At 47.9% G+C, this 19,955-nt stretch overlaps 1 protein-coding gene across 6 annotated transcripts in view; it reads left to right on the top strand.

Annotated features, from left to right (window-relative positions):
* The window catches only part of Amotl1 (angiomotin-like 1), a 118,889-nt gene that overhangs the window by 66,625 nt on the left and 32,309 nt on the right, over positions 1-19,955 (top strand). For 4 of the 6 annotated variants that reach the window (XM_039082232.2, XM_039082230.2, XM_039082234.2 and 1 more), the window contains 2 exons: positions 760-909; positions 3,730-4,678. In XM_039082232.2, coding sequence (XP_038938160.1) covers positions 760-909; positions 3,730-4,678 — 1,099 coding nt within the window. The remainder of the gene's footprint in view (positions 1-759; positions 910-3,729; positions 4,679-19,955) is intronic. The other 2 variants (XM_039082231.2, XM_063266287.1) reach the window with 1 other exon arrangement.

Raw genomic sequence — 19,955 nt, 5'->3', positions numbered from 1 at the left:
AAGTTGAAGAAAAAGCAGAGCTTTAGTCTTGGTGTCCACACAGAGGTATAGGAAAGGAAATTGGCCGATTGGCCAGAGTCCCCACAACTGGCTAATCCACTGTCAGTGTCCCTGAAGTGGGGTCTCATGGTTGGTGGCTGTGGGTCTAAGGGTAGCATCAAGTGTAACTTGAAAAAGAAGTGCGTGTGTATGTGCGTGTGTGTGTGTGTGTGTGTGTGTGTGTGTGTGTGTGTGTGTGTGAATGGCCGTTGCTTGGCTGAGGCCCAGACCCAGGTTCCTGGTTCTACAGCAATGTGAGTCTCAGAAGCCTCCCAGGGAGCCAGAGCACACTGTGTCTCAGTCTGGGACATTCTCTTGCTGACACATGGCCTGGCAAAGTGGCCACCCCTTCTTCGATCACATATTTTTGGAGAGACAGCTGTTCTTCTTCTCGCTTTTCTTTTTCTGGCCTGCTCCACTCCCACCTTTCTGTCCTCCACCTTGGCCATTCCAACCCTCATGCCTCCTGCAGTTCCTCAGCAGCCTGTGGGTGCTGCTCCTAGGTGACAGCTTCCCGCCTTCGCTCAGCGGGTCTTTGAAAGCTCATGGGTCAGCATGGTGGGTGGCTGGATCTGTGACAGTTCTGGGAAGTAACTTTGGAATTTTATGAATGAAATAGGCAGAGTAACACTGCGAGTTGCCATGTGGGGTACATGAGTCACGCAGGAAGGAGGGGCACGTGATTGGCACTGACACACACATCATTTTCTCTCTTGCCAGCTCCTCCCCCCATCTGCTACAGCCCCGGCAGTCCTGCGCAGATTCTAGAAGACCACGCCTACTTCTACCCAGACTTGCAGCTCTATTCTGGGAGGCATGAAGCACCTACTTTGACAGTGGAGGCAAACGGAGGCCTGAGGGGGAAAAGCGGTAAGTCCTCTTGCTGTTGGAGTGCACGTTGGGAGCCCAGAGGGTCGGCGTTTCTCATTTTCACCTCTTCTACATTAAGAAACCCCTGTGCCCGTGACTTTAGTTTCCACCACTTTCACACAATGGTTTCGATGACAATCCGGAAACTCTAGTTGAAAAGTGCTGGAAGCAAATGGTTCGTAAGTCTTAAACACAGTCACGGCCCTGTGCTGTCAGATCGGGACTGTGTTACCATTGGCTGTTACTGACAATCTTGTATGTGTAATTTGTGTAATTTTTTACAGGTGTATACACACACACACACACACACACACACACACACGCACCCATGCACACGTGCATGCATGCACACAACACGCACACATGTGCACACATACTGGCTTGGTACTGACTGTCCTTGGCCACAGATTCCACGGAGGGTCTTAGAATGTATCCTTGAGGGTAAAGGAGGGGCTGCTGTCATTTAGACATTTCTTTAATCTCTAGCCTTAAGTTGTCATACTGAGCTAAGAGTTGTCTCCAGCTGGGAACTTTATTTTAATTAATGTTGTACCACGATATTAATAAGAATTGGGGCTGGGAGAAATAGCTTGTCTCCCAAGCAACTTAGGCCTGAGTTGGATCCCAACAACATAACGGAGCTGGACGTCATATGCTTGTCACCCCAGCACTGGTGAGGTGGAGAGAGACAGGTCCCTGTGCCTCACTGGTCCAGTTACTGACCCCAGGTCCCAGTGAGAGACTTGCCTCAAAAGCACAAGGTGACCTTCTCCCCAACCCCAGGGCTCAGAGAACCTTGTGGAAGAGAGGGCAAAAGGAATGTAAGAGCTGGAGGAAGTACGAGTGCCGTGAGATGCTGGTTTCCTCACAGGGCTGCTGTACACTTACAGCAGCTGCGGGATGTGTGGCAACCAGATCTGCCAGCGTCCCTGCTGGGTTACAAAATGGGTTCAAAAATGAAAGGCAGGAAGGAAGGAAGGAGGGAGGGAGGAAAGAGGGAGGAGGGAGGGAGGGAGGAGGGAGGGAGGAGGGAGGGAGGGAGAGGATGGTGGTAGGAGGGAATGATTGGGTGGTCCTGGGGGAGTCTAGGAATGGATAGTAAATACATCATTTGCATGTATGGAATTGTCAAAGAGCAAATAAAGAATATTGTATTAGGAAAAAGAAGGTAGGTGGTTCCTGAGGAACAGGACTTGAGGTTGTGACCTCCTTGCATACAGGAACACCCAAACAAATATGCATAATACCCTCCCCACTGTAAGGAGTGACTGCCTCTACAGGTCTTCGTCCTCGGAAGCTTGAGTTGCATCATCTGTAACCGGCTCTTCTGAATTATAAATCTCAAGTTCTAAATGCTTCCCCTGCCTTTTCTCGAGCCCTTTGCCTCTTTCCCCAGCTCTTGTTTTTGCAAACAAGTCAGAACTTCGGAAGAAATTCAAACCCTTCCTAAGGAACTTCCTCCTTTCAAACGAACAATTCTCTATCGTTGATGTCCTGGGGTGATGGAGAGAGGTGAAGCCATTTTCAAAGCGTCCCAGGGCTCCTGACAAATGGACACCCCCTTTTCCAATGAGAAAAGGGATGTAGTAGTTTTCCTGTCCGTTAAGACCCATTCATTTCAGGACCCATTCACTTAAATCACTTTTTCTGCTGTACTTTTATTTTAGTTTTAGCTAAGTTTTGATACTTGTTCCCTTAAGTCTTGCAGATCTGTGACTTTGAGGATAAATTGCTTCAGGCTCATAACTCCAGCACTTACATTAACAGTGTCTTGGACAATCAAAGGTTCTGTCTGTCTGTCTCTGGCGTGTTCACTGTTTAGTTTCTATGAGCATCTCCTAGGCTTTGGACTCACTAGTTTCTGGTACAGAGAGGTAAACAACTGTTTTGTGGATAGAGACAGAGGAGGGCAGAAGCAAGAGGCTTCTGTTTGGAATCTCAGTAACTGTTTAGTGGGGCCAGAACATGGGAATGGGGGCCTCTGGAAGAGAGTTGAACAGGACAGCAGTTTGGTACAGAGCGTAGGGCTTGCTTCTGGCTTCTTACTGTCACCCAGTGTGAAACACTTTAGTAATAATCAAGACACCAACAAGACACAGGGTATAGGAGTCAGGGAGGGAAGGAAGATGTGTTGGTACAAGATGGCTGCTAAGGGCCAGCGGCTGCCATTGCAGAGGTGGGGCCCTGACTCGTGAGTTGAAGACAAGGGTGGAAATTTTGCTCAGTGGGAGCAAAAGGGGATTCAGATGGAGCTTGGGGCAGTCCAGACTGGAAGAGGCAGGAAGTGGGTGTACCGAGGCAATGATTTAGATGCTAAATTGGAAGGTCATTCTAAACAGAGAGCAAACAAGGTTCAATATTGTAGAAAGGTTACATGTGTAACATGAGAGCTGGAAAACTCAGTGTGTGGTGTTTGAAACATGGGGACAGCCAATGTGGGCTGCCTCCTGAGGACAGCTCTGAGAGAGGGAAGGGTGCGTTGGAGAGCCATCATTAGAGACCTGACAGACGACCATGGGTGCTGTCTTTGTGACTAATATTTTTTGTTTTTACGATGGGAAGACAATGTCAGTCTGTGCCACAGTGGTCCTGTTAGGAAAAGGAGATATGTCATGGTAGATCAAGTCACAGAGGGGACAGAAAAGGGATGGGAGGGGAGAGCAGAGGCTCAGGAAGTCTGAGAAACACACCCTTGAGGCATTGCAGGATGGGTCAGCGATGACATCTTTGGAACCTGGTCTTTCAATGATGCTCTGATTAGCATATCAGTCAGTGTCTCCTGGGGACATCCTATTAGCTCAGTTCCTGTTTGTCTTTCAGTAGAGGACCCTCTCTCCAGCTTCCACTCCCCAAACTTCTTGAGGACGCCGGAGGTGGAAATGAGAGGTTCTGAGGATGTAGCTTCTGGAAGAGTGTTACAGCGGCTGATCCAGGAACAACTGCGCTATGGCACCCCAACCGAGAACATGAACCTGCTGGCCATTCAGCACCAGGCCACAGGGAGTGCAGGGCCAGCCCACAGCACCAACAACTTTTCTTCCACGGAAACCCTCACTCAAGAAGACCCACAAATGGTCTATCAGTCGGCCCGCCAAGAACCGCAGGGTCAAGAACATCAGGGAGACAATACGGTGATGGAGAAGCAGGTCCGGTCCACACAGCCTCAACAGAACAACGAGGAGCTGCCCACGTACGAGGAGGCCAAGGCCCAGTCCCAGTTCTTCAGGGGACAGCAGCAGCAGCAGCAACAGCAGCAGCAGCAACAACAACAGCAGGGACAGGGGCCCCTCGGCCACACTTACTACATGGCCGGAGGTACCAGTCAGAAGTCCCGCACCGAGGGGAGGCCCACCGTGAACCGGGCCAACAGCGGACAAGCACATAAGGATGAGGCCCTAAAAGAACTAAAGCAGGGCCATGTCCGGTCCCTCAGTGAGAGGATCATGCAGCTGTCGCTGGAGAGGAATGGAACTAAGCAACACCTCCCCAGCTCGGGAAATGGAAAGAGCTTCAAAGCTGGAGGAGAGCCATCTCCTGCCCAGCCCGTCTGTAAAGCACTGGACCCTCGTGGCCCTCCACCTGAATACCCCTTCAAGACCAAGCCAATGAAATCCCCAGTCAGCAAGAACCAAGATCACGGTCTTTACTACAGTGACCAGCACCCTGGGGTACTCCACGAGATGGTCAAACCTTACCCAGCACCTCAGCCTGCGAGAACAGAAGTGGCCGTCCTGAGGTACCAGCCACCCCCAGAGTATGGCGTCACCAGGTACCTCTGAACCCAGCTTTGCAAAGCTCAGCCGTATGTTTGGAGTTTTGTGAGGAATGTTAGCTTTTAGGAAAACTTTTGTCTTGTCCATAGTATTTAATAAGCCATTTGTGGGCTCAGGGAGAGGGAGACTTAGAATGTCTTCCAGTCTTAGCGGCTGGGGATGAATGGGACTGTTGATTACTGAGAAGTATTATTACTCTGTGTGTGTGTGTGTGTATGTGTGTGTGTGTGTGTGTGTGTGTGTGTGTGTGTGATGTGGTGTATGTGTGTGGTATGTGTGTATGTGGTGAGTGTGTGTGTGTGTGTAGTGTGTGGTATATGTGTATGTGGTGTGTGTGTGTGTGGTGTGGTGTGGTGTGTCTGAGTGTGTGTGTGTAGTGTGGTGTGTGTGTATGTGTGTGTGTGTGCATGTGTGATGTGGTGTATGTATGTGTGTGTGTCTGTATGTGTGTGTGTGATGTGGTATGTGTGGTATGGTGTGTGTGTATGTGTGTGTAGTGTGTGGTATATGTGTATGTGGTATGTGTGTATGTGTGTGTGTGATGTGGTGTATGTGTGTGGTATGTGTGTATGTGGTGTGTGTGTGTATGTGTGTGTAGTGTGTGGTATGTGTGTATGTGGTGCATGTGTGTGTGCATGTGTGATGTGGTATATGTGTGTGGTATGTGTGTGTGGTGTGTGTGTATGTGTAGTGTGTGGTATGTGTGTATGTGGTGTGTATGTGTGTATAGTGTGTGTGAGATGTGTTATATGTGTGTGGTATGTGTGTATGTGGTACGTGTGTGTGTGTGTGTGTGTGTAGTGTGTGGTATGTGTGTATGTGGTACGTGTGTGTGTGTGTGTGTGTGTGTAGTGTGTGGTATGTGTGGGTATGTTTAGATGTGACTACATATGTACAGGTACATGTCGAGACCACAGGAAAATGTCATCGTCTTGAGTGTTGTCCCTTTGGTACCATCCCCTTTTTGGGCTGCTTTGTAGGTAGAGTCTGTCCAGAACTCACCAATTAGTCTAGACTGGCTGGCAGGACCTGCGTGTGTCTGTCTCGCCAGCACAAGCATGTGCCTTCACAACCAGCTTTCTTAATGTGAGTTCTGAGTATTGAACTGGGGTCCCTGTGCTTGTAAGACGAAGCCGTCTCTCCAGCCACAAAGTTGTTCTGTAGTCTTTTCTGTTATATTAATAAAGCCGTTCTCTCCCTTCCCTGTTCCTCTTCCTACCCCTGTTCTTCCCTTCCTCTGTTTATTGAGACAGGGTCTTACTAGGTAGAGTAGCCTATGCTGGTTTTCAACTCATGAGTCTCTTGCCTCTGCCTCTCAAAGCTGGGACTATAGGTGTGCATCGTGATATTTGACTTCATTATATAATTTAAAGATGCCTTCTTCTTGCTTTCATGGGCACTCATACACATGACAGGCACACACACACACACACACACACACACACACACTTTTTTTAGAAGGCAGAAGCAGAAGAGGAGGAGGGGGAGGAGGAGGGAGACTACTACTACTGCTGCTACTGCTACTCTGGATGCTAGAATGTAGGCACTGACAGACCTCGGAAGCCCTTTAGTCTCAGCTCATTCAGTAGACATGAATCTGACGTGTGGAGCTTCGCGCAGGTGTCCAGAGCTTGCAGCTGAGCACCAGGCCTGGCCTCCAGCCTCCAGCTTCTCCATCTTCCATTCCAACTCATCTCGCTGGCTTGTAGTGTAAGTGTGTTTTCTGATTGATGGGCAGGTTCAGCCTTTCTTCTTGTGCGTGACTTCTGTGCAGCCTTGATCCACAGATACAAGTATGGTGCCTGCCCTAAGATCCCTTGAAGCATTGCCTTTGGGGAAACCAGTATCAGAACACATCACTGCCATTCAGCATGATGTTTAGGGTAGAAACAGCCAAAAGTACCAGGCGATTGGATAAGTTAGAAAAGCTCAAAATCTGAAGATTTAGAAAGCTTCTCGGGCTGCTTCTGCTCTAACCTAGGCTATAGAGAGAGTCCCAGGACAGCCAGGGCTACATAGAAAAACCCTGTCTCAAAAAATGTCAAACCAAACAAACAAAAACAAACAAACAAGAAAGCTAAGAGAAGGTGACACTGACTGAGGTCTCAAAGGATTAATAAAAGTAGGTATTGGTAGAAAGACCATCTCCAGAGGCAGGAAAGCCATGAAAGTGGACTGAAGAGCAAGGGCGTACAGCCCAGGCGTTTAGGTGTAGTAGGAGACAGAGGATGTGTTTGAGCAGGGAAGTTGTGGACGGTGTTGTAGGTCTCTCACAGTTACTCTAAGGAGAGAGAAGCCTGGTGTTCTCAAGCAGAGACTACATGTTGGTATTTAGTAACTACATTCAGTGGTGGTGCGGGATGGTTAGACGGGGAGACTCGGCTTGCGAGGCCTTTCCGGGAAGGATTCGGTACTTCAGAGAACTGGGTGTCCAGGTGGAGACAGCAGCAGGGGAGAGGCGTCTGTTACGAGAGGCAGGGAAGTAGAACTGAGGGGAGTCTGTGATTGGCTAGACCACTGAGGAGCGGAGGCATGTGTTTGAGGCAGTTGGACATGCAGCCTCTGGGGAGAATGCGGGAGTGGCCAGCGTGGAGGGTACTCTGCTTGTGCAGGAAGAGCACGGCCCTGAGAAGACAGGTGTCTCCTGCTATTATTGGATGCGTCGTCATCATAGAGGTTTGTCTGTGTCTAAACTGAGCGGGAGCTCCTGATGGAACCCTAGTGGCTGGGTGGAGGCTTCACTGTGCTGGGAAGGTGCTGGGAGGTGGCCAGCTACTCCTCAGCTCTGACACATTTGACACGAGGTGGGCTTCGTAGCCATCTTTCTGTTGCTGTAACCAAATTTCCGGCAAAAAGAAACATGTATGAGGAATGATTTATCTTGGCTCATGCTTTGAGAACATGGTATCTCTCATGGCCTGGAAGGCAAAATGGAGTTCAGGGCCTGGGGGAGTGGCTGGACCCTGTCACTCCTACATCTCTGTGTACCCGGACGAAGAGGTCCCGAGTGAATGCCAGCGCCCAGCTGATTTTCTACTCCCATCCCTTTCTTATTCACTCAGAGATGTGTCGCCACTCACATCCCGGGGGGGGGGGCTTCCCTCTTCAGTCAAACTTCTGGAAACACCCTCAGGGACACGTCCCGAGGTGTGTCTTCTAGGGGAGTGCAGATGTGGTCTATGTAAAGTTGAGCCATCTCGGTGATGAATGCCGGTTCTGATGCATCCTGGCCAGCCCAAGCCCTCGTGAGCAGCAGAGTGCGTTGTGGTCTTAGCATGGGTTTAACCTGACTCTGCGGTGGCCCCCGGGATCTCCTCTCTTTACCAAAGGGGAACTTTCACCTCGAACGATGCCACACCTCTGGTGTTTGTGTCACATCGTCATTTCATAGTTCATCCCGAACATTTCTCTGTCTCTGGAAGACCCTGAGAAGGATGGGAAATCTTTCCAGTGAAGTTGCCTTCTTCTTCCTTGCTGGCTCACAGCTTTTTATGGTTTTTGTTTTTTATCTGTATGTTTTGCCTGCATGTATGTCTGTGCACTGCTTCAGTGCTTGGTGCCCCTGGAGGGGCAGAAGACGGTTCTAGATTCTAGAATGGGGGTTATAAACAGTCGTGGGCTACCACCGCATGGGTGCTGGGAATTGAACCCTGGTCCTCTATCAGCATAGCGGTGACCACTCTTTTTGCCAGAGATCGCAGAGCCATCTCTAACAGCTGGACCCATTGGCGTCTTGTCAATAAACCATGATGTGAGTTGGGCCAGTGGGAGTGAGGCAGTTCTTAGAGGTCTCCCTGGTGACTTGTGGAGAAACCATTCGCCTCCAAGTTCTGAGGTCAGAGAAAGACATTTCCGTGGGGTTTGAGTGCCCTGAGAAGCTTGGCACTGGAATTTACATGCCCATCAAAGTGTCTTAGAAGATGTAACAGACAGGCCACTGTGACTGGCCCCAGGGCTGTAAGGCCACTTGGTGAGCACAGCCATGGTGAGCCAACCTGGCTCCAACAGTACAGCCTTTGGTTGGCTTAGATAAACAAGCTTGTCGTCACAGGGCCTGCTCCAGACATGGTTAGCAGAGCCTGGAATCTAGGGTTTGAGCCTGAGACTCAGTGGTGTGTGGCATTATATACCACCCAAGAGGCAAGCAGTGTCCCTTAGAATCTCACCGGGCTGATTCCTTTTCTGTGGTCGTATGTTTGCCACTAATGGTGACAATTTAGGAAGCTTTTGGGTGCACACTATGCACGTGGCAACATAGACTCCTGGGTTAGGATGGACCCTCACTGAGATCCCTTGGGTCTTTCTGCCTGATGCTACAAGAGGCCCTACTTAGGATCTAACGGAAACCCGGCAACTTGACCCAACCCATTACGCGTTGAGACAAGTCTGAGGAACAGGTGAAAGCTTTGGGAGGAAAGCGAGGGTCTGACTCCAGTCGCTCAGAGCTCTTTGCCTGCTCTGGTGGTTCATGTTCTCCCCTTCAACTCCTGTGTAAACTGATGAGAGCAGCCACTGGCCCAAGCAGAGTTGACCGGCAGTGAACAGCGTCATGGCTCCTTCTGTGAATGAGCTCAGGAAGCCATGAGGAAGGGGAGGTGCTAAGAACATGAGAGCTGGCCTCGGGGCAGCTCAGAGGTTGCGTTTCTGGTCTTCTCTGCTTTGGTTTGCTTCATCTTCATCTGGAATTGAAAGTGGGTCACCGTGAGGACAAGATGAGACTTGGGCTGTTCTTGTTGAGGACGGTGACTCCCTCCAGCCCCAAACGTTTGTTATTAATTCTGACTCACTCTGTGGTGACTTGGCTTGTGTAGTGCGTGTCGCTAGTGGGAATGAAGGCACCAATGAATTCCAGGGGTGGTTGGATTTCTCTGCTAAAGTAGTTTAGAGTATATTAGTCAAGATGCAGTCCTTTTTCCCCCAAAGATCTCTATGTCAAAAATGAAAATGAAAAACTAGAGCTGATAAAATATTTCATATTGATCTCCCATTTCCCAGTAAACCACTAACACGGTAAAACATGGGATTTACTAGCTAGATGTTTTCAATCTTGAAAATGATTTTGCTCCTATAATTTATATACTTTAATCAGGATCGTGTATAAAGTAAGACTAAAACCTGTTTTCTCTAATACCTGTTTGAGTTTTCCATTACAGACGCTTGGCACTTTGCAGCTCAGGGTGTGATCGTGGAGCACTGTAACAGGGCTGCAAGGGTTTTCCCAAGGCCTTACTGTATGCAGGGATTTTAGTGGGGGTCATGTTCCTTAACATTTACAGCATTTCTAAGAAATGGGAACTAGGAAATAGAGAGATTGTCCCGTGGCGAAGGGCAGCACTGTTCTTACAAAATAGGACCCCAGTTCAGTTCCTGGCACCTGCATGGTGGCTCACAACTGTCTGTCTGTAACTCCAGTGCCAGGGGATCTAGCACCTTCTTTTGGCCTCATGAGTACTGTAGGCATGAGGTCCACAGTCAAATGTGCAGACAAACCACCCATACACATAAAATAAAAATAAATGAATCTTTAAAAAAAGAAAAAGAAGAGGTGCTATTAAAAAGCTCATTCTTACGTAGGCAAAACCTGACCGAAGAGAGAGGGTCAGTAACAAGTCATGACCAACAGCTCGGTGGTGTAGGAAGCCCAGAGCCCCTTACTGCACGTGGCCCTTCCCTGGTTAAGCACTCAATGGCTGTGCATGTGCTGGAAACACACTTAAGTTTTTACTTGACCAGGTAATGGTGAATTTGTTATTAGTTTATAAAATCTCACCAGACTCCTCCGTCCTCCTCCTTGCTCCCAGAAGACAATGGGAGCAAACTTAACTTTGCAGGAGCTGCAGGCTGTGAGCTACAGGAGTGTCTAGCCTCTTTATGGCAGTCTGTCAGCCACAGAATGCACATTCAGGTACTACATAGTCAATATGGCATGGGCCGGAGGGGAGAAAGCAAAAGTCCCGTTGTTTTAAGTACACTCACAATTTTGTGTTGGTCTGCCCAGTGGACCCAGGTTGGGCACACCTGCAGCAGTGTCTGTGGCTTGCTGTCTTTTGAGGTAAGGTTCTTTAGATTCTTTAACAGTCTTAGAATGTGGTCAGCACTTACTTTAGACCAGTGTTTGTTTTAGTAAGACCCCCCTCCCTTAGGAAAAGACAGTAGCAACCATTAGTGAAGGACTCTGACAGCCTCTCTCTGCCTGCTGAGCCTGGGTTGGCCTCTCCGCCCTTCATCATGGACCCGTTATGCCTGTTCAGCAGAGAGGCTTTCTTCCCAGCTTCCTAGAAACAAAGGAGAGAGTGACTGGCGAGTATTTGCTGACATTTCTGCCCGTCTGTGGCTGGACTAACTTGACTTTGGTAGGTAGGTACCTGTAAAGCAGAGAATGGTTGGGTTTGGCCAGGCTTCTGTCTCGGGCTGCCGAGAAGTCTCGGGCCCTGAGAAGCCAGGGTCTGTGGCTTTCCTTGCACAGAGCCGGCTTCTTGCTTCTTGTAAAAGTGTGACATCACCACCACCCGTGCTGTGACTGGAGAAAACTGTAGTGGTTCAAATTGTACAGTAACTATATTCTCTGTCAAGATACATTTTCAATTAAGACAATGCCTCCATAAGATCTGACTGAGGCAAGCCCGTAGGACATTTTCAGAATCGTGGCTGATAGGGGAGGGCCCAGCCTGTTGTGGGTGGGGCCATCCCTGTGCTGGTGGTCCTGGGTTCTATAAGAAAGCAGGCTAAGCAGGCATGGAGACCAAGGCTGTAAGCAGCATCTTCCATGGAATCTGCATCAGCTCCTGTCTTCAGGTTTCTGCCCTACGTGAGTTCCTGTCCTAAGATCTTTTGGCAAAAAAAAAACTGTTATACCGAATTGTAGGCAAAATAAATCCTTTCCTGCCCAAGTTGCTTTTGGTCATGGTATTTTATCATGACCCCCTCACCAAGATGGTCACTCTCTGGGAACATGACAAATGACATTCCGTGGAGGAGGGAGAGCCAGGGGGGAGGAGAGCTCGGGACCACATGTGACCAATGAGCAATTACAACAGTGTAACCCGAACAAGGACAGTTTATCAGGAGCATGTGCAGAGGCATGTGGAAATGGCCCATCTGACTATGGGCCAGGGCTGGAAAAAGTGGAAATTTGGTGAGTGTGTGCTTCTGAAATGGTGAATTAGGATTTGTAGTTTATACGGTCATGAAAATGAAGCAATACTTGGAATTAGTGGGTAAACTAAACCCTTGGCTTCTTCGTTTACACATCTCCCTTAGTGAAAATGAGGCCGTGTAGCCACATTCATTTACGTTCAACTGTATGCGCTGAACTTTCTGTCAGGACTCAGGAGTGCCAGCCAGACTTGGTGGTGCACACCTGTAACTGTAGCACTCGGGGATGGAGCAGCAGGGGCAGTAATTCAGCAGAGGTCATCCTTGGCCAGCTAGCAAGTTCGAGCTTAGCCAAGGTTATATTAGACCCTTCTTGGAAAGGGAGAGAGAGGAGAGAGGAGAAGAGAAGAGAGGAGAGAGGCGAAGAGATGAGGGGAGAGAGGAGGAGGAGGAGGGAGGGAGGGAGGGAGGGAGAGAGAGAGAGAGAGACAGACAGAGAGAGACAGAGAGAGAGAGAGACAGAGAGAGAGAGAGAGAGAGAGAGAGAGAGAGAGAGAGAGAGAGAGAGAGAGAGAGCGCGCCACAGCCCGCAGTATTTAGGCAATACGACATTAAGTGTAGTGCCTGTGTGTCCTGAGAAATGACTCTGCGGTGTGGGAATTTTAAAGAGCTAAGGGTCAAGTTCAGGTCACTTTCCCAGGAAACCTGACACAGCCCCAGCTGCAACGCATAGCAGGGCAACTTCTTTAAACAGATGAGACCCACCCACATAGCAGGGATTCTGAATTCAGTTAACTCAAGAGTCGAGTTTTAATTTGAGCATTTGAGACCCATGATTGTTTGCAGGACCGATTGTTTGGGGACTTCTGCTCCTTCAGTTTGCAGAACCTCAGTTTCTTTTCTTGTCTGTTTACTAGTGTAGTTCTGAGTGAGTTCTTGTTCTGTGCCCAGCTTGGCCTTGACGCTTCTAGGCTCAAGCAGTCCGGCCTCAATCAGCCAGTTAAGTGGCTGGGGCTAGGGTTGTATGTCATGTCTGCCCCCTTTCTTCGTCTCTGTTTTTCCTACAGCCAACAGCTTTACTTCCTTAACGATCATATGTTTACTGTGGCAATTACATATGTGTGTATGCATGTTTATCCTGGTACTTTATTTCTAAAGAAAAAAAATACTGGCTTTCTCCAGTTTCCTTTTCAAATATAGCCTGTATTAAACACTCTCTTAAAACACTATGTTGCTTTAAGGATCGGAAAGCTTTAAGAAAATACTATGTTGCAAGGCACTTTAACAGAATGACTTCTTTCTTTTCTGTGGCCTTTTATTATTTCATCTCATTGTTTCTTTTTCTTAATTACTAAAATAACAGTGGTGATTATTTTGGTTTTTTTTTAATTTTTATAGAGTACACATGTATTACTTAGGTGATAATTATTATATTAGTTGTTTTCTCCTCATTCTGACCAGATAACTGAGAAGAAACTTAGGAAAGGAAGGTTTATTTTGGCTCCTGGTTTAGGAAGAGGACATCATGGTGGGGGAAGTGTGGCTTCCAGCTTGTGGGTAGTCACATGTGGGTGGTCACCTGTGCTGTCGGGAAGCAGAGAGAGATGAACACAGGTGTTTAATTGTACCTTTTATCCCTTTTATTCAGTCTGGTCTCAAGTGTAGACAGTGCTGCCCACATTCAGGATGGGTCTCTCCTTAGATAAACCACTTGGGAAAAATCCTCATAGGCACACACAAAGGTCTGTCTCCTAGGTGACTCCAAATCCAGTCAAGGTGACAGTTGACAATGAGGAGGAACCATAATGGGAATTAAAATAAAAAGCTACATATATCCTATAAAAATAGCAAAAAAAGGGGGGGGAAGGGGAGAAAAGGAAAAAAGAAAAGAGAAAAAAGAAAGAAAGAAGAAACAAAGAGCTATAACTCCCTTAACTGGAGACAGTCACCTTTAGCATCTACGTAGCTCAAGGCCAGCTTGGGCTATATGGTATGACTCTTTCCTGCTAAACTAACCCAGCTAGCGTGCCAAGAGTGCTCATGGGAAATGAAACACACACTGCATAAAAGTCTGTTGTACTGAGCATTCATGGATACACTCAGAACTTCCTGCAGTTTCTTATTTCTATTCATGTTTATGTTGGAAAATATATTTTTGGTGTTTTAACTTTCTCTTTTGTAAATTATTTAATCACATTCTCCATCTGTTTATGCCTTTGGTCTTATTTCCTGTTGTATTTCCCAAGTGTTTGTCAATGAGGTAAGCTGTGTTTTGTAATGACCGACCTGTAGATACACACAGAGTCTCGTGCACAGAATGTAGCCTGCAGTTCCCGCTCTGCCTGCTCATGGTCATGGAAGGACGGCTGGACATTTACCTGAGTTCCCTGATACCACTGAATTCTGGAACTGTCCACCAAGCCTACTGACCTGAATTGTACCCTCTTGTAGGATGTCATACAGGTGAAGTCAGGTACAAGATAGAACAAGGCCTGTCATTGGATGAGAAGGAAGGATAGGTGGGAGAAAAGTTTTACCATGATGGACATGCATGTATATACATGCATATGCACACATACATACACACACATGTATACATAATCAATAAAAATGGAAATGAAGCTGGGCAGTGGTGGTGCATGGTTTAATCCCAGCATTTGGGAGGCAGAGACAGGTGGATGTCTCTGAGTTCAAGGCTAAGATGGTCTACCAAGGGAGTTCCATGACAGCCAGGGCTACACAGTGAAACCCTGTCTCAAGAAACAAAACACAGAATAAACAACAACAACAAAATGTAAGTACTGTATGGGCCTGTATGTAATATAAAACTTTCTAGCAGTTCCTTTCATAATAGTTTGTTTTATTTTAAACTATTAAGTTCAACTTATATTAGTTTGTGATATAACATACTGGAATATCTAAACCTTTAGCGTGTTCATCAGCTTTCTTTTCATGGTTAAGAACTAGTTTATTGAACTAATTTTGAGAAACTGGAGTTTGTAATTTAGAGATTGGTCATCCCTTCATACGTTATGCTTTGGACAGTTATTTTTGTTTTATTTTTGTGTTTTGAAAATTATATTAACAGCTTTCTATTTTTAAAATTGTGCAGTGTATGTGTGTGTCTGTGTGTATGTGTGTGTATGTGTGGTATGTGTCTGTGTATGTATGTCTGCGTGTAGTGTGTGTGCATATTGGTGTGGTGTGTGTGTGTGTGAGTGTGTGTCTATGTGGTATGTGTCTGGGTATGTATGTCTATGTGTAGTGTGTGTGTGAGTGTGTGTCTATGTGTGTACGTGTATATCTTTGTGGTATGTTCTGTGTATGTATGTCTGTGTGCAGTGTGTGCATGTGTTGTTTGTGGTATGTGGTGTGTGTGTGTGTGTGTGTGTGGTATGTGTATGTGTGTACGTGTATGTCTGTGTGGTGCGTTCTGTGTGTATATGTCTATGTGTAGTGTGTGCATGTGTTGTTTGTGGGGTGTGTGTGTGTGTGTGTGTGTGTCTGTGTCTGTGTGTCTGTGTCTGTGTCTGTGTGTCTGTGTTTGCCTCACAGAGACTAGAGGAGAGCATCAGATCCCCTGGACCTGGAGTTTTGGGCAGATCTGAGACACCAGGGTGGGTGCTGAGAACCAGACTCTGGTCCTCTCCTAGAGCAGAATGTGCTCCAAATCACTGGGCCACCTTTCCAGCGCTTTCTTAAATACTAAAAGATACATATGAATTTATGTAGAAGTCTATTTGCTGATTCACTTAAAACATGTAAAAGGCACCTTTGTGCTAAGGGGATGACCCAGGAATGTGCCTTGCTGCACAACTTGATTCCTGGAACCTGGTGTGACGGGGGCCTACCTGCAACCCAGTGAGGCAGGAGGATTCTCGAAGCAGCCAGCTAGCCGAGCTGAATCTGTATTTCAGGCTCATTGAGAGATTGTCTCCAAAAATGAAGGCAAAGAGTGATTCAGGAAGGACACCTGACGTGTGTGTGGCCTCCACACACATGCACACATCCTCACTAACGATACATACGCAGCTCTTAGACATACACCCAAGGTCCAAACAGCAGCATCCCCACATTCTTTAGTCAGTCCAGGTATGGAAAACGTTATCTTTCTGCAAATACTTACGATAAAAACCAGATGTTTTCCTTCTCATTTCAAGTCTTTAAACCCTGATGTCTTTACCCACAGCACACGTAGGTGCTTGGCTGCCTCTGTTTCTGTTTTGGATGGACACGCAGGAGTGAGATCCGAGGGTGACCTGTCCTTGCAGCACCTGAGCTGCTCAGGTCCTTTGCCTGCATTTCGCGGTGGGCCCTGGTGTGGTGCGGCGTATGCTTTGGGAAGTGTTTTTAACTCTGTACGGATGTCAGATCTCTGGTTCGTCCTGTAAATCCTGGGAGCTTGATTTGCATACTTGTGAAATAGAATAATACTCAGCTGGTGTGGGAGCCGAGGATGCCCAGGCTGGTGAGAAGCAAGATTAAATCAGGGCTATGCATGACACACCTATTTGCAGGTAGAGTGTAGAAGGCGTATTTAAATATGCTTATGAAGACTGGTGTATGTTGAGAGGAACAAATGTTACTAAAAGCCTGTTTTCCCAAACCACTTAATGCTGTTAGTCTAATTTTGTGACCTCCTCACGAAGGAGGAGAAGGGCTGAGTTGTTATTGTGGTTACTATGCTACTGTGTTACAATGATTCCATAGTCTAAGTAAGTCTGGTCGGCAGGGGGTGTCTCCTGCACACACTGCCAAAGGATTGTCTCTTCTTACAAAAGCTATCAAGCAGTTAGAGCCAACTTGGTCCCAGAGTTGGGGATTAAGTCAGTTAACAGAGCTGCTGAGTCTCAGCTCACTCTGAGTCATAAGCATCTATCCTTGAACAGCTTGCCCACTAATAATTAGGTAGAAGAGAAGGCATTAAGTAATGTTAAAGTGTAAGTTGGAGAATAGGGACAGCATAAGGCTGCAGGGTGGGTCGTCAGGGAGTGATTAAGACGACGTTGGAAGTTCAGAGGGGAGAATTAGGTACAGTCCTGGGAGAATGGCCCAGGCCAGCACTGACAGAGTCAGCCTCTGCTCCAGCATCTCTCAGGACACCACTCTCCGACCATGCAGGCCCTGTTCTTTACCTGACTGTGGCCTCCTGGATGAGAGGCCCCTTAATCCTAATTCTTATTCAGATGTGTTAAGAAAAAACAGTCTGTTAGCTGGAAACAGTTCACACCTTTGGTATGTTAAGGTTCTGTTGGTCATTTAAGGAGCTGGACCACTAGGCCAGCGGCGCCTGCTTTTACCCTTGCAGGTTCTTGGTAAGGTGAGGGAGTGCCTACCCGGCAGACAGTGTAACTCCTTGGCGAATGTGGGGTGGGTGCTCTCCACAGACACGACACATCCGACTGTCTTGTTTGTCCATCTCTTGTATTTTGGAGGTTGCCTTCTGTGCTGTTTTTATTCTAAATAGACAAATAGTGACATGTTGTGTATGTGTGTATGGGGGGGATGTGCCGCACGCATGTGCATAGGGGCACACGTGCCGTGGTGTGTATGTGTGGGGTAGAAGACAGTTTGTGGAAGTTGATTCTCTGTTTCCGCCATGTAGGACCTGGGAACAAACTCAGGTTGTCCGCCATGGTGGTGGGGCCCCTGTACAGACTGAGCCATCTCACCGGCTCGATACCTATCTTATAAAGGTCAGAACGGGATAATGCGTGTGACACAGGCTAACCCTAGTATCTGGATATAGGCTGTGCTTAAGAGATAATAGTCATACGTAAAGCTTTGAGAGCTTCTCACGAATGTTTTGTGCCTGGCTCTGTGAGGTTACAGAAATAGAGAGAATGCAGCTGGCACTGTCCAGGGGTGTGTGCCAGGCTGGATGCTCTACCATGATCCAACAGGGGAAGGGGGCTCACAGGTTGTCAGTTACAGTCTAGAACCATAATGTTGTTTATTAATGTTGACTCCCATGGCCTCTTTCCCTCTTTGGTCTCCATAACTAGGAAGTGTTTATGGTGGTGATGGCCCACCGTTATGTTGTCTCAGCTGAGGGCAGGCCGTGCCTTGGCACTGAAATGTTTGCCCATGTGCCTATACGTTCTCCCTGGTGCTCCTTACTCTAAGCCCAGTTCCACTTGGCCCTGCCCTAGGAGGCCCAAGCCCTGGCTGCCTGAGTAGTGGACCTCAGGAACAGAGATTTTCTGTCCTGTCTGACCATCACCCATCCGAGTACAGGCGTTGTTCTCTGGAAAGTTCTCCTGGGTGGACAGCAAGGGCAGAGCTGCTTTGCCGATTGGCAGAAGCTTCTTTAAAGCTTGACAAACGTGTTTTCCCCGTGTCCTTCCTGCCTTTCGAAGGCATTAGGTAGGCATCAGGATGTCATTGTCTGTTTTTCCTCTTGAGTTTCCTGTTATCAGGAAGAGAGGACCACGGAGGTGGTGTTCACTAAGTGGACTCAACCCAGATTTAAGTACATCTCAGACGGAAACCCCACCCTTGCCTGCAGTCCATTCGAGAGCAAAGCTGTCCCCCACCCTGGCTCTAAGGTTAGCCGTTTCATTACCTTCATGCCTTGTGAGGAGAAGCATCAGAGGTATGAAGGAGCATTAGCCTTTGAAGCCAGTGCTGCAACTGTGGCATTGGGCTCTTTCTAAAATACTCCATTTCTATGTAAAATACAGTGCAGGATCCACTGGCCTGCAGGCAGCCATGAGCATTAATAAGTCAGTTGTTTGGGGTCCGTGCATGACAGGTGTTTTCACGGTATGAACAGAACTCACAACCTGTCTGCTCCTGTGATGGGGTCCCACCCTCTTGTACAGGACAGCACTCAGAATGGGCACAGATGCGTCAAATGTCGTAGTCTAAAGAGAGGCTAAGTGGTTCTCTAGAGTTCATAGAGAGGGAAAAAGATGCTTCGGGCTCCTGGTGATGGCTTTTTGTTTGGTTTTGTTCTTGACTTTTCTGAGTGGAGGAAGGAAAAAGGGGGGCGATGTCACTTACAGAATAAAGAACTATATGGTGCTCCAATATTTTTACCTCAACCAGGAAAGGAAGCTGAGACCCCGAGAGATTAGAATGACTCGGAGAAGGAACTCGAAGGAGATTCACCTTGGAGCATCTCCTGAGGCTGGGTGGGAAAGGCTGATGTCAGGAAACAAGGCCTGAGGTCAGCCGCAGATTTATGAATGCCGTGTTCCTGCACCTGTGCAGGCTCCCGTGTGGCGCCCCTGCCTTAGCGTGAAGGAAACCATGGTGATTCTCATGGGCTGCCAGGATGGTGAGGAGTTTGAGGGGAGAGGGAGTGAAGACCAGAGGCGGAAGTTCATGATTCTGAGTTGAAGTCCAGAACCAGGTACTGAGCTGTTGAAGGGCACTGTTGGGTGTTTTATCGCCGGGCCAGATTGGAAGTCTGGATGTTTAGACCTCAGCACTGACAGATCAAAGCACAGGCCAGCCCTTTGCTCATGCCTTCCCATCTGATTAAGTGCTACCCCTGCCCATTTCTTGCTAAGCCCCACATCTAGAAATATTTTATCTTCCTCCAGTTTTGCTTTTTCTTCATTCTTCATATGCACCATACCCAGACTTGTACACTGAGTCCTGTCTCGGCAACTTCTTCTTCTTCTTCCTAGCAAGGCAGCCCCCACTGGCCTGTGTGTCTCTTAAGGAATTGTGGCTGCAGCTTGCGTGGACTCTACCCCCCGTCGAGCACTGCCACCCGATGGGTGTGCTTTCCTCTGGTTGGTGATGCTGGCTGGTGCCACTTCCTGCCACGGGTCTCGTGCACTGGCCAATCCTCCTGTCCGAAGTACATCTTTCCCTGACTTCACCCTTTCATCCAAATCCCTGGGTCTTTCTTGACTGCCTTCAGACTTTGGGAGACTCTTCCTCTCACAGAAATAGCTCTCTCTCTCTCTCTCTCTCTCTCTCTTGAAGATTTATTTATTTTATTGTATGTGAGTACATTGTAGCTGTCTTCAGACACACCAGAAGAGGCCATCAGATCCCATTACAGATGGTTGTGAGCCACCATGTGGTTGCTGGGAATTGAACCCAGGACCTCTGGAGGAGCAGTCAGAGCTCTTAACCGCTGAGCCCCCAGAAATAGCTTCTCTAAAATTCTCTTCTCTGGAGAACAAGACTCCACTTTCAGCACGGCTTGCTTGTCTCTTG

The sequence above is a fragment of the Rattus norvegicus genome, chromosome 8 (genome assembly GCF_036323735.1).
Source record: "Rattus norvegicus strain BN/NHsdMcwi chromosome 8, GRCr8, whole genome shotgun sequence".
In the NCBI taxonomy this organism is placed as follows: domain Eukaryota; kingdom Metazoa; phylum Chordata; class Mammalia; order Rodentia; family Muridae; genus Rattus; species Rattus norvegicus.
This window is presented reverse-complemented; position numbering and strand designations above follow the sequence as displayed.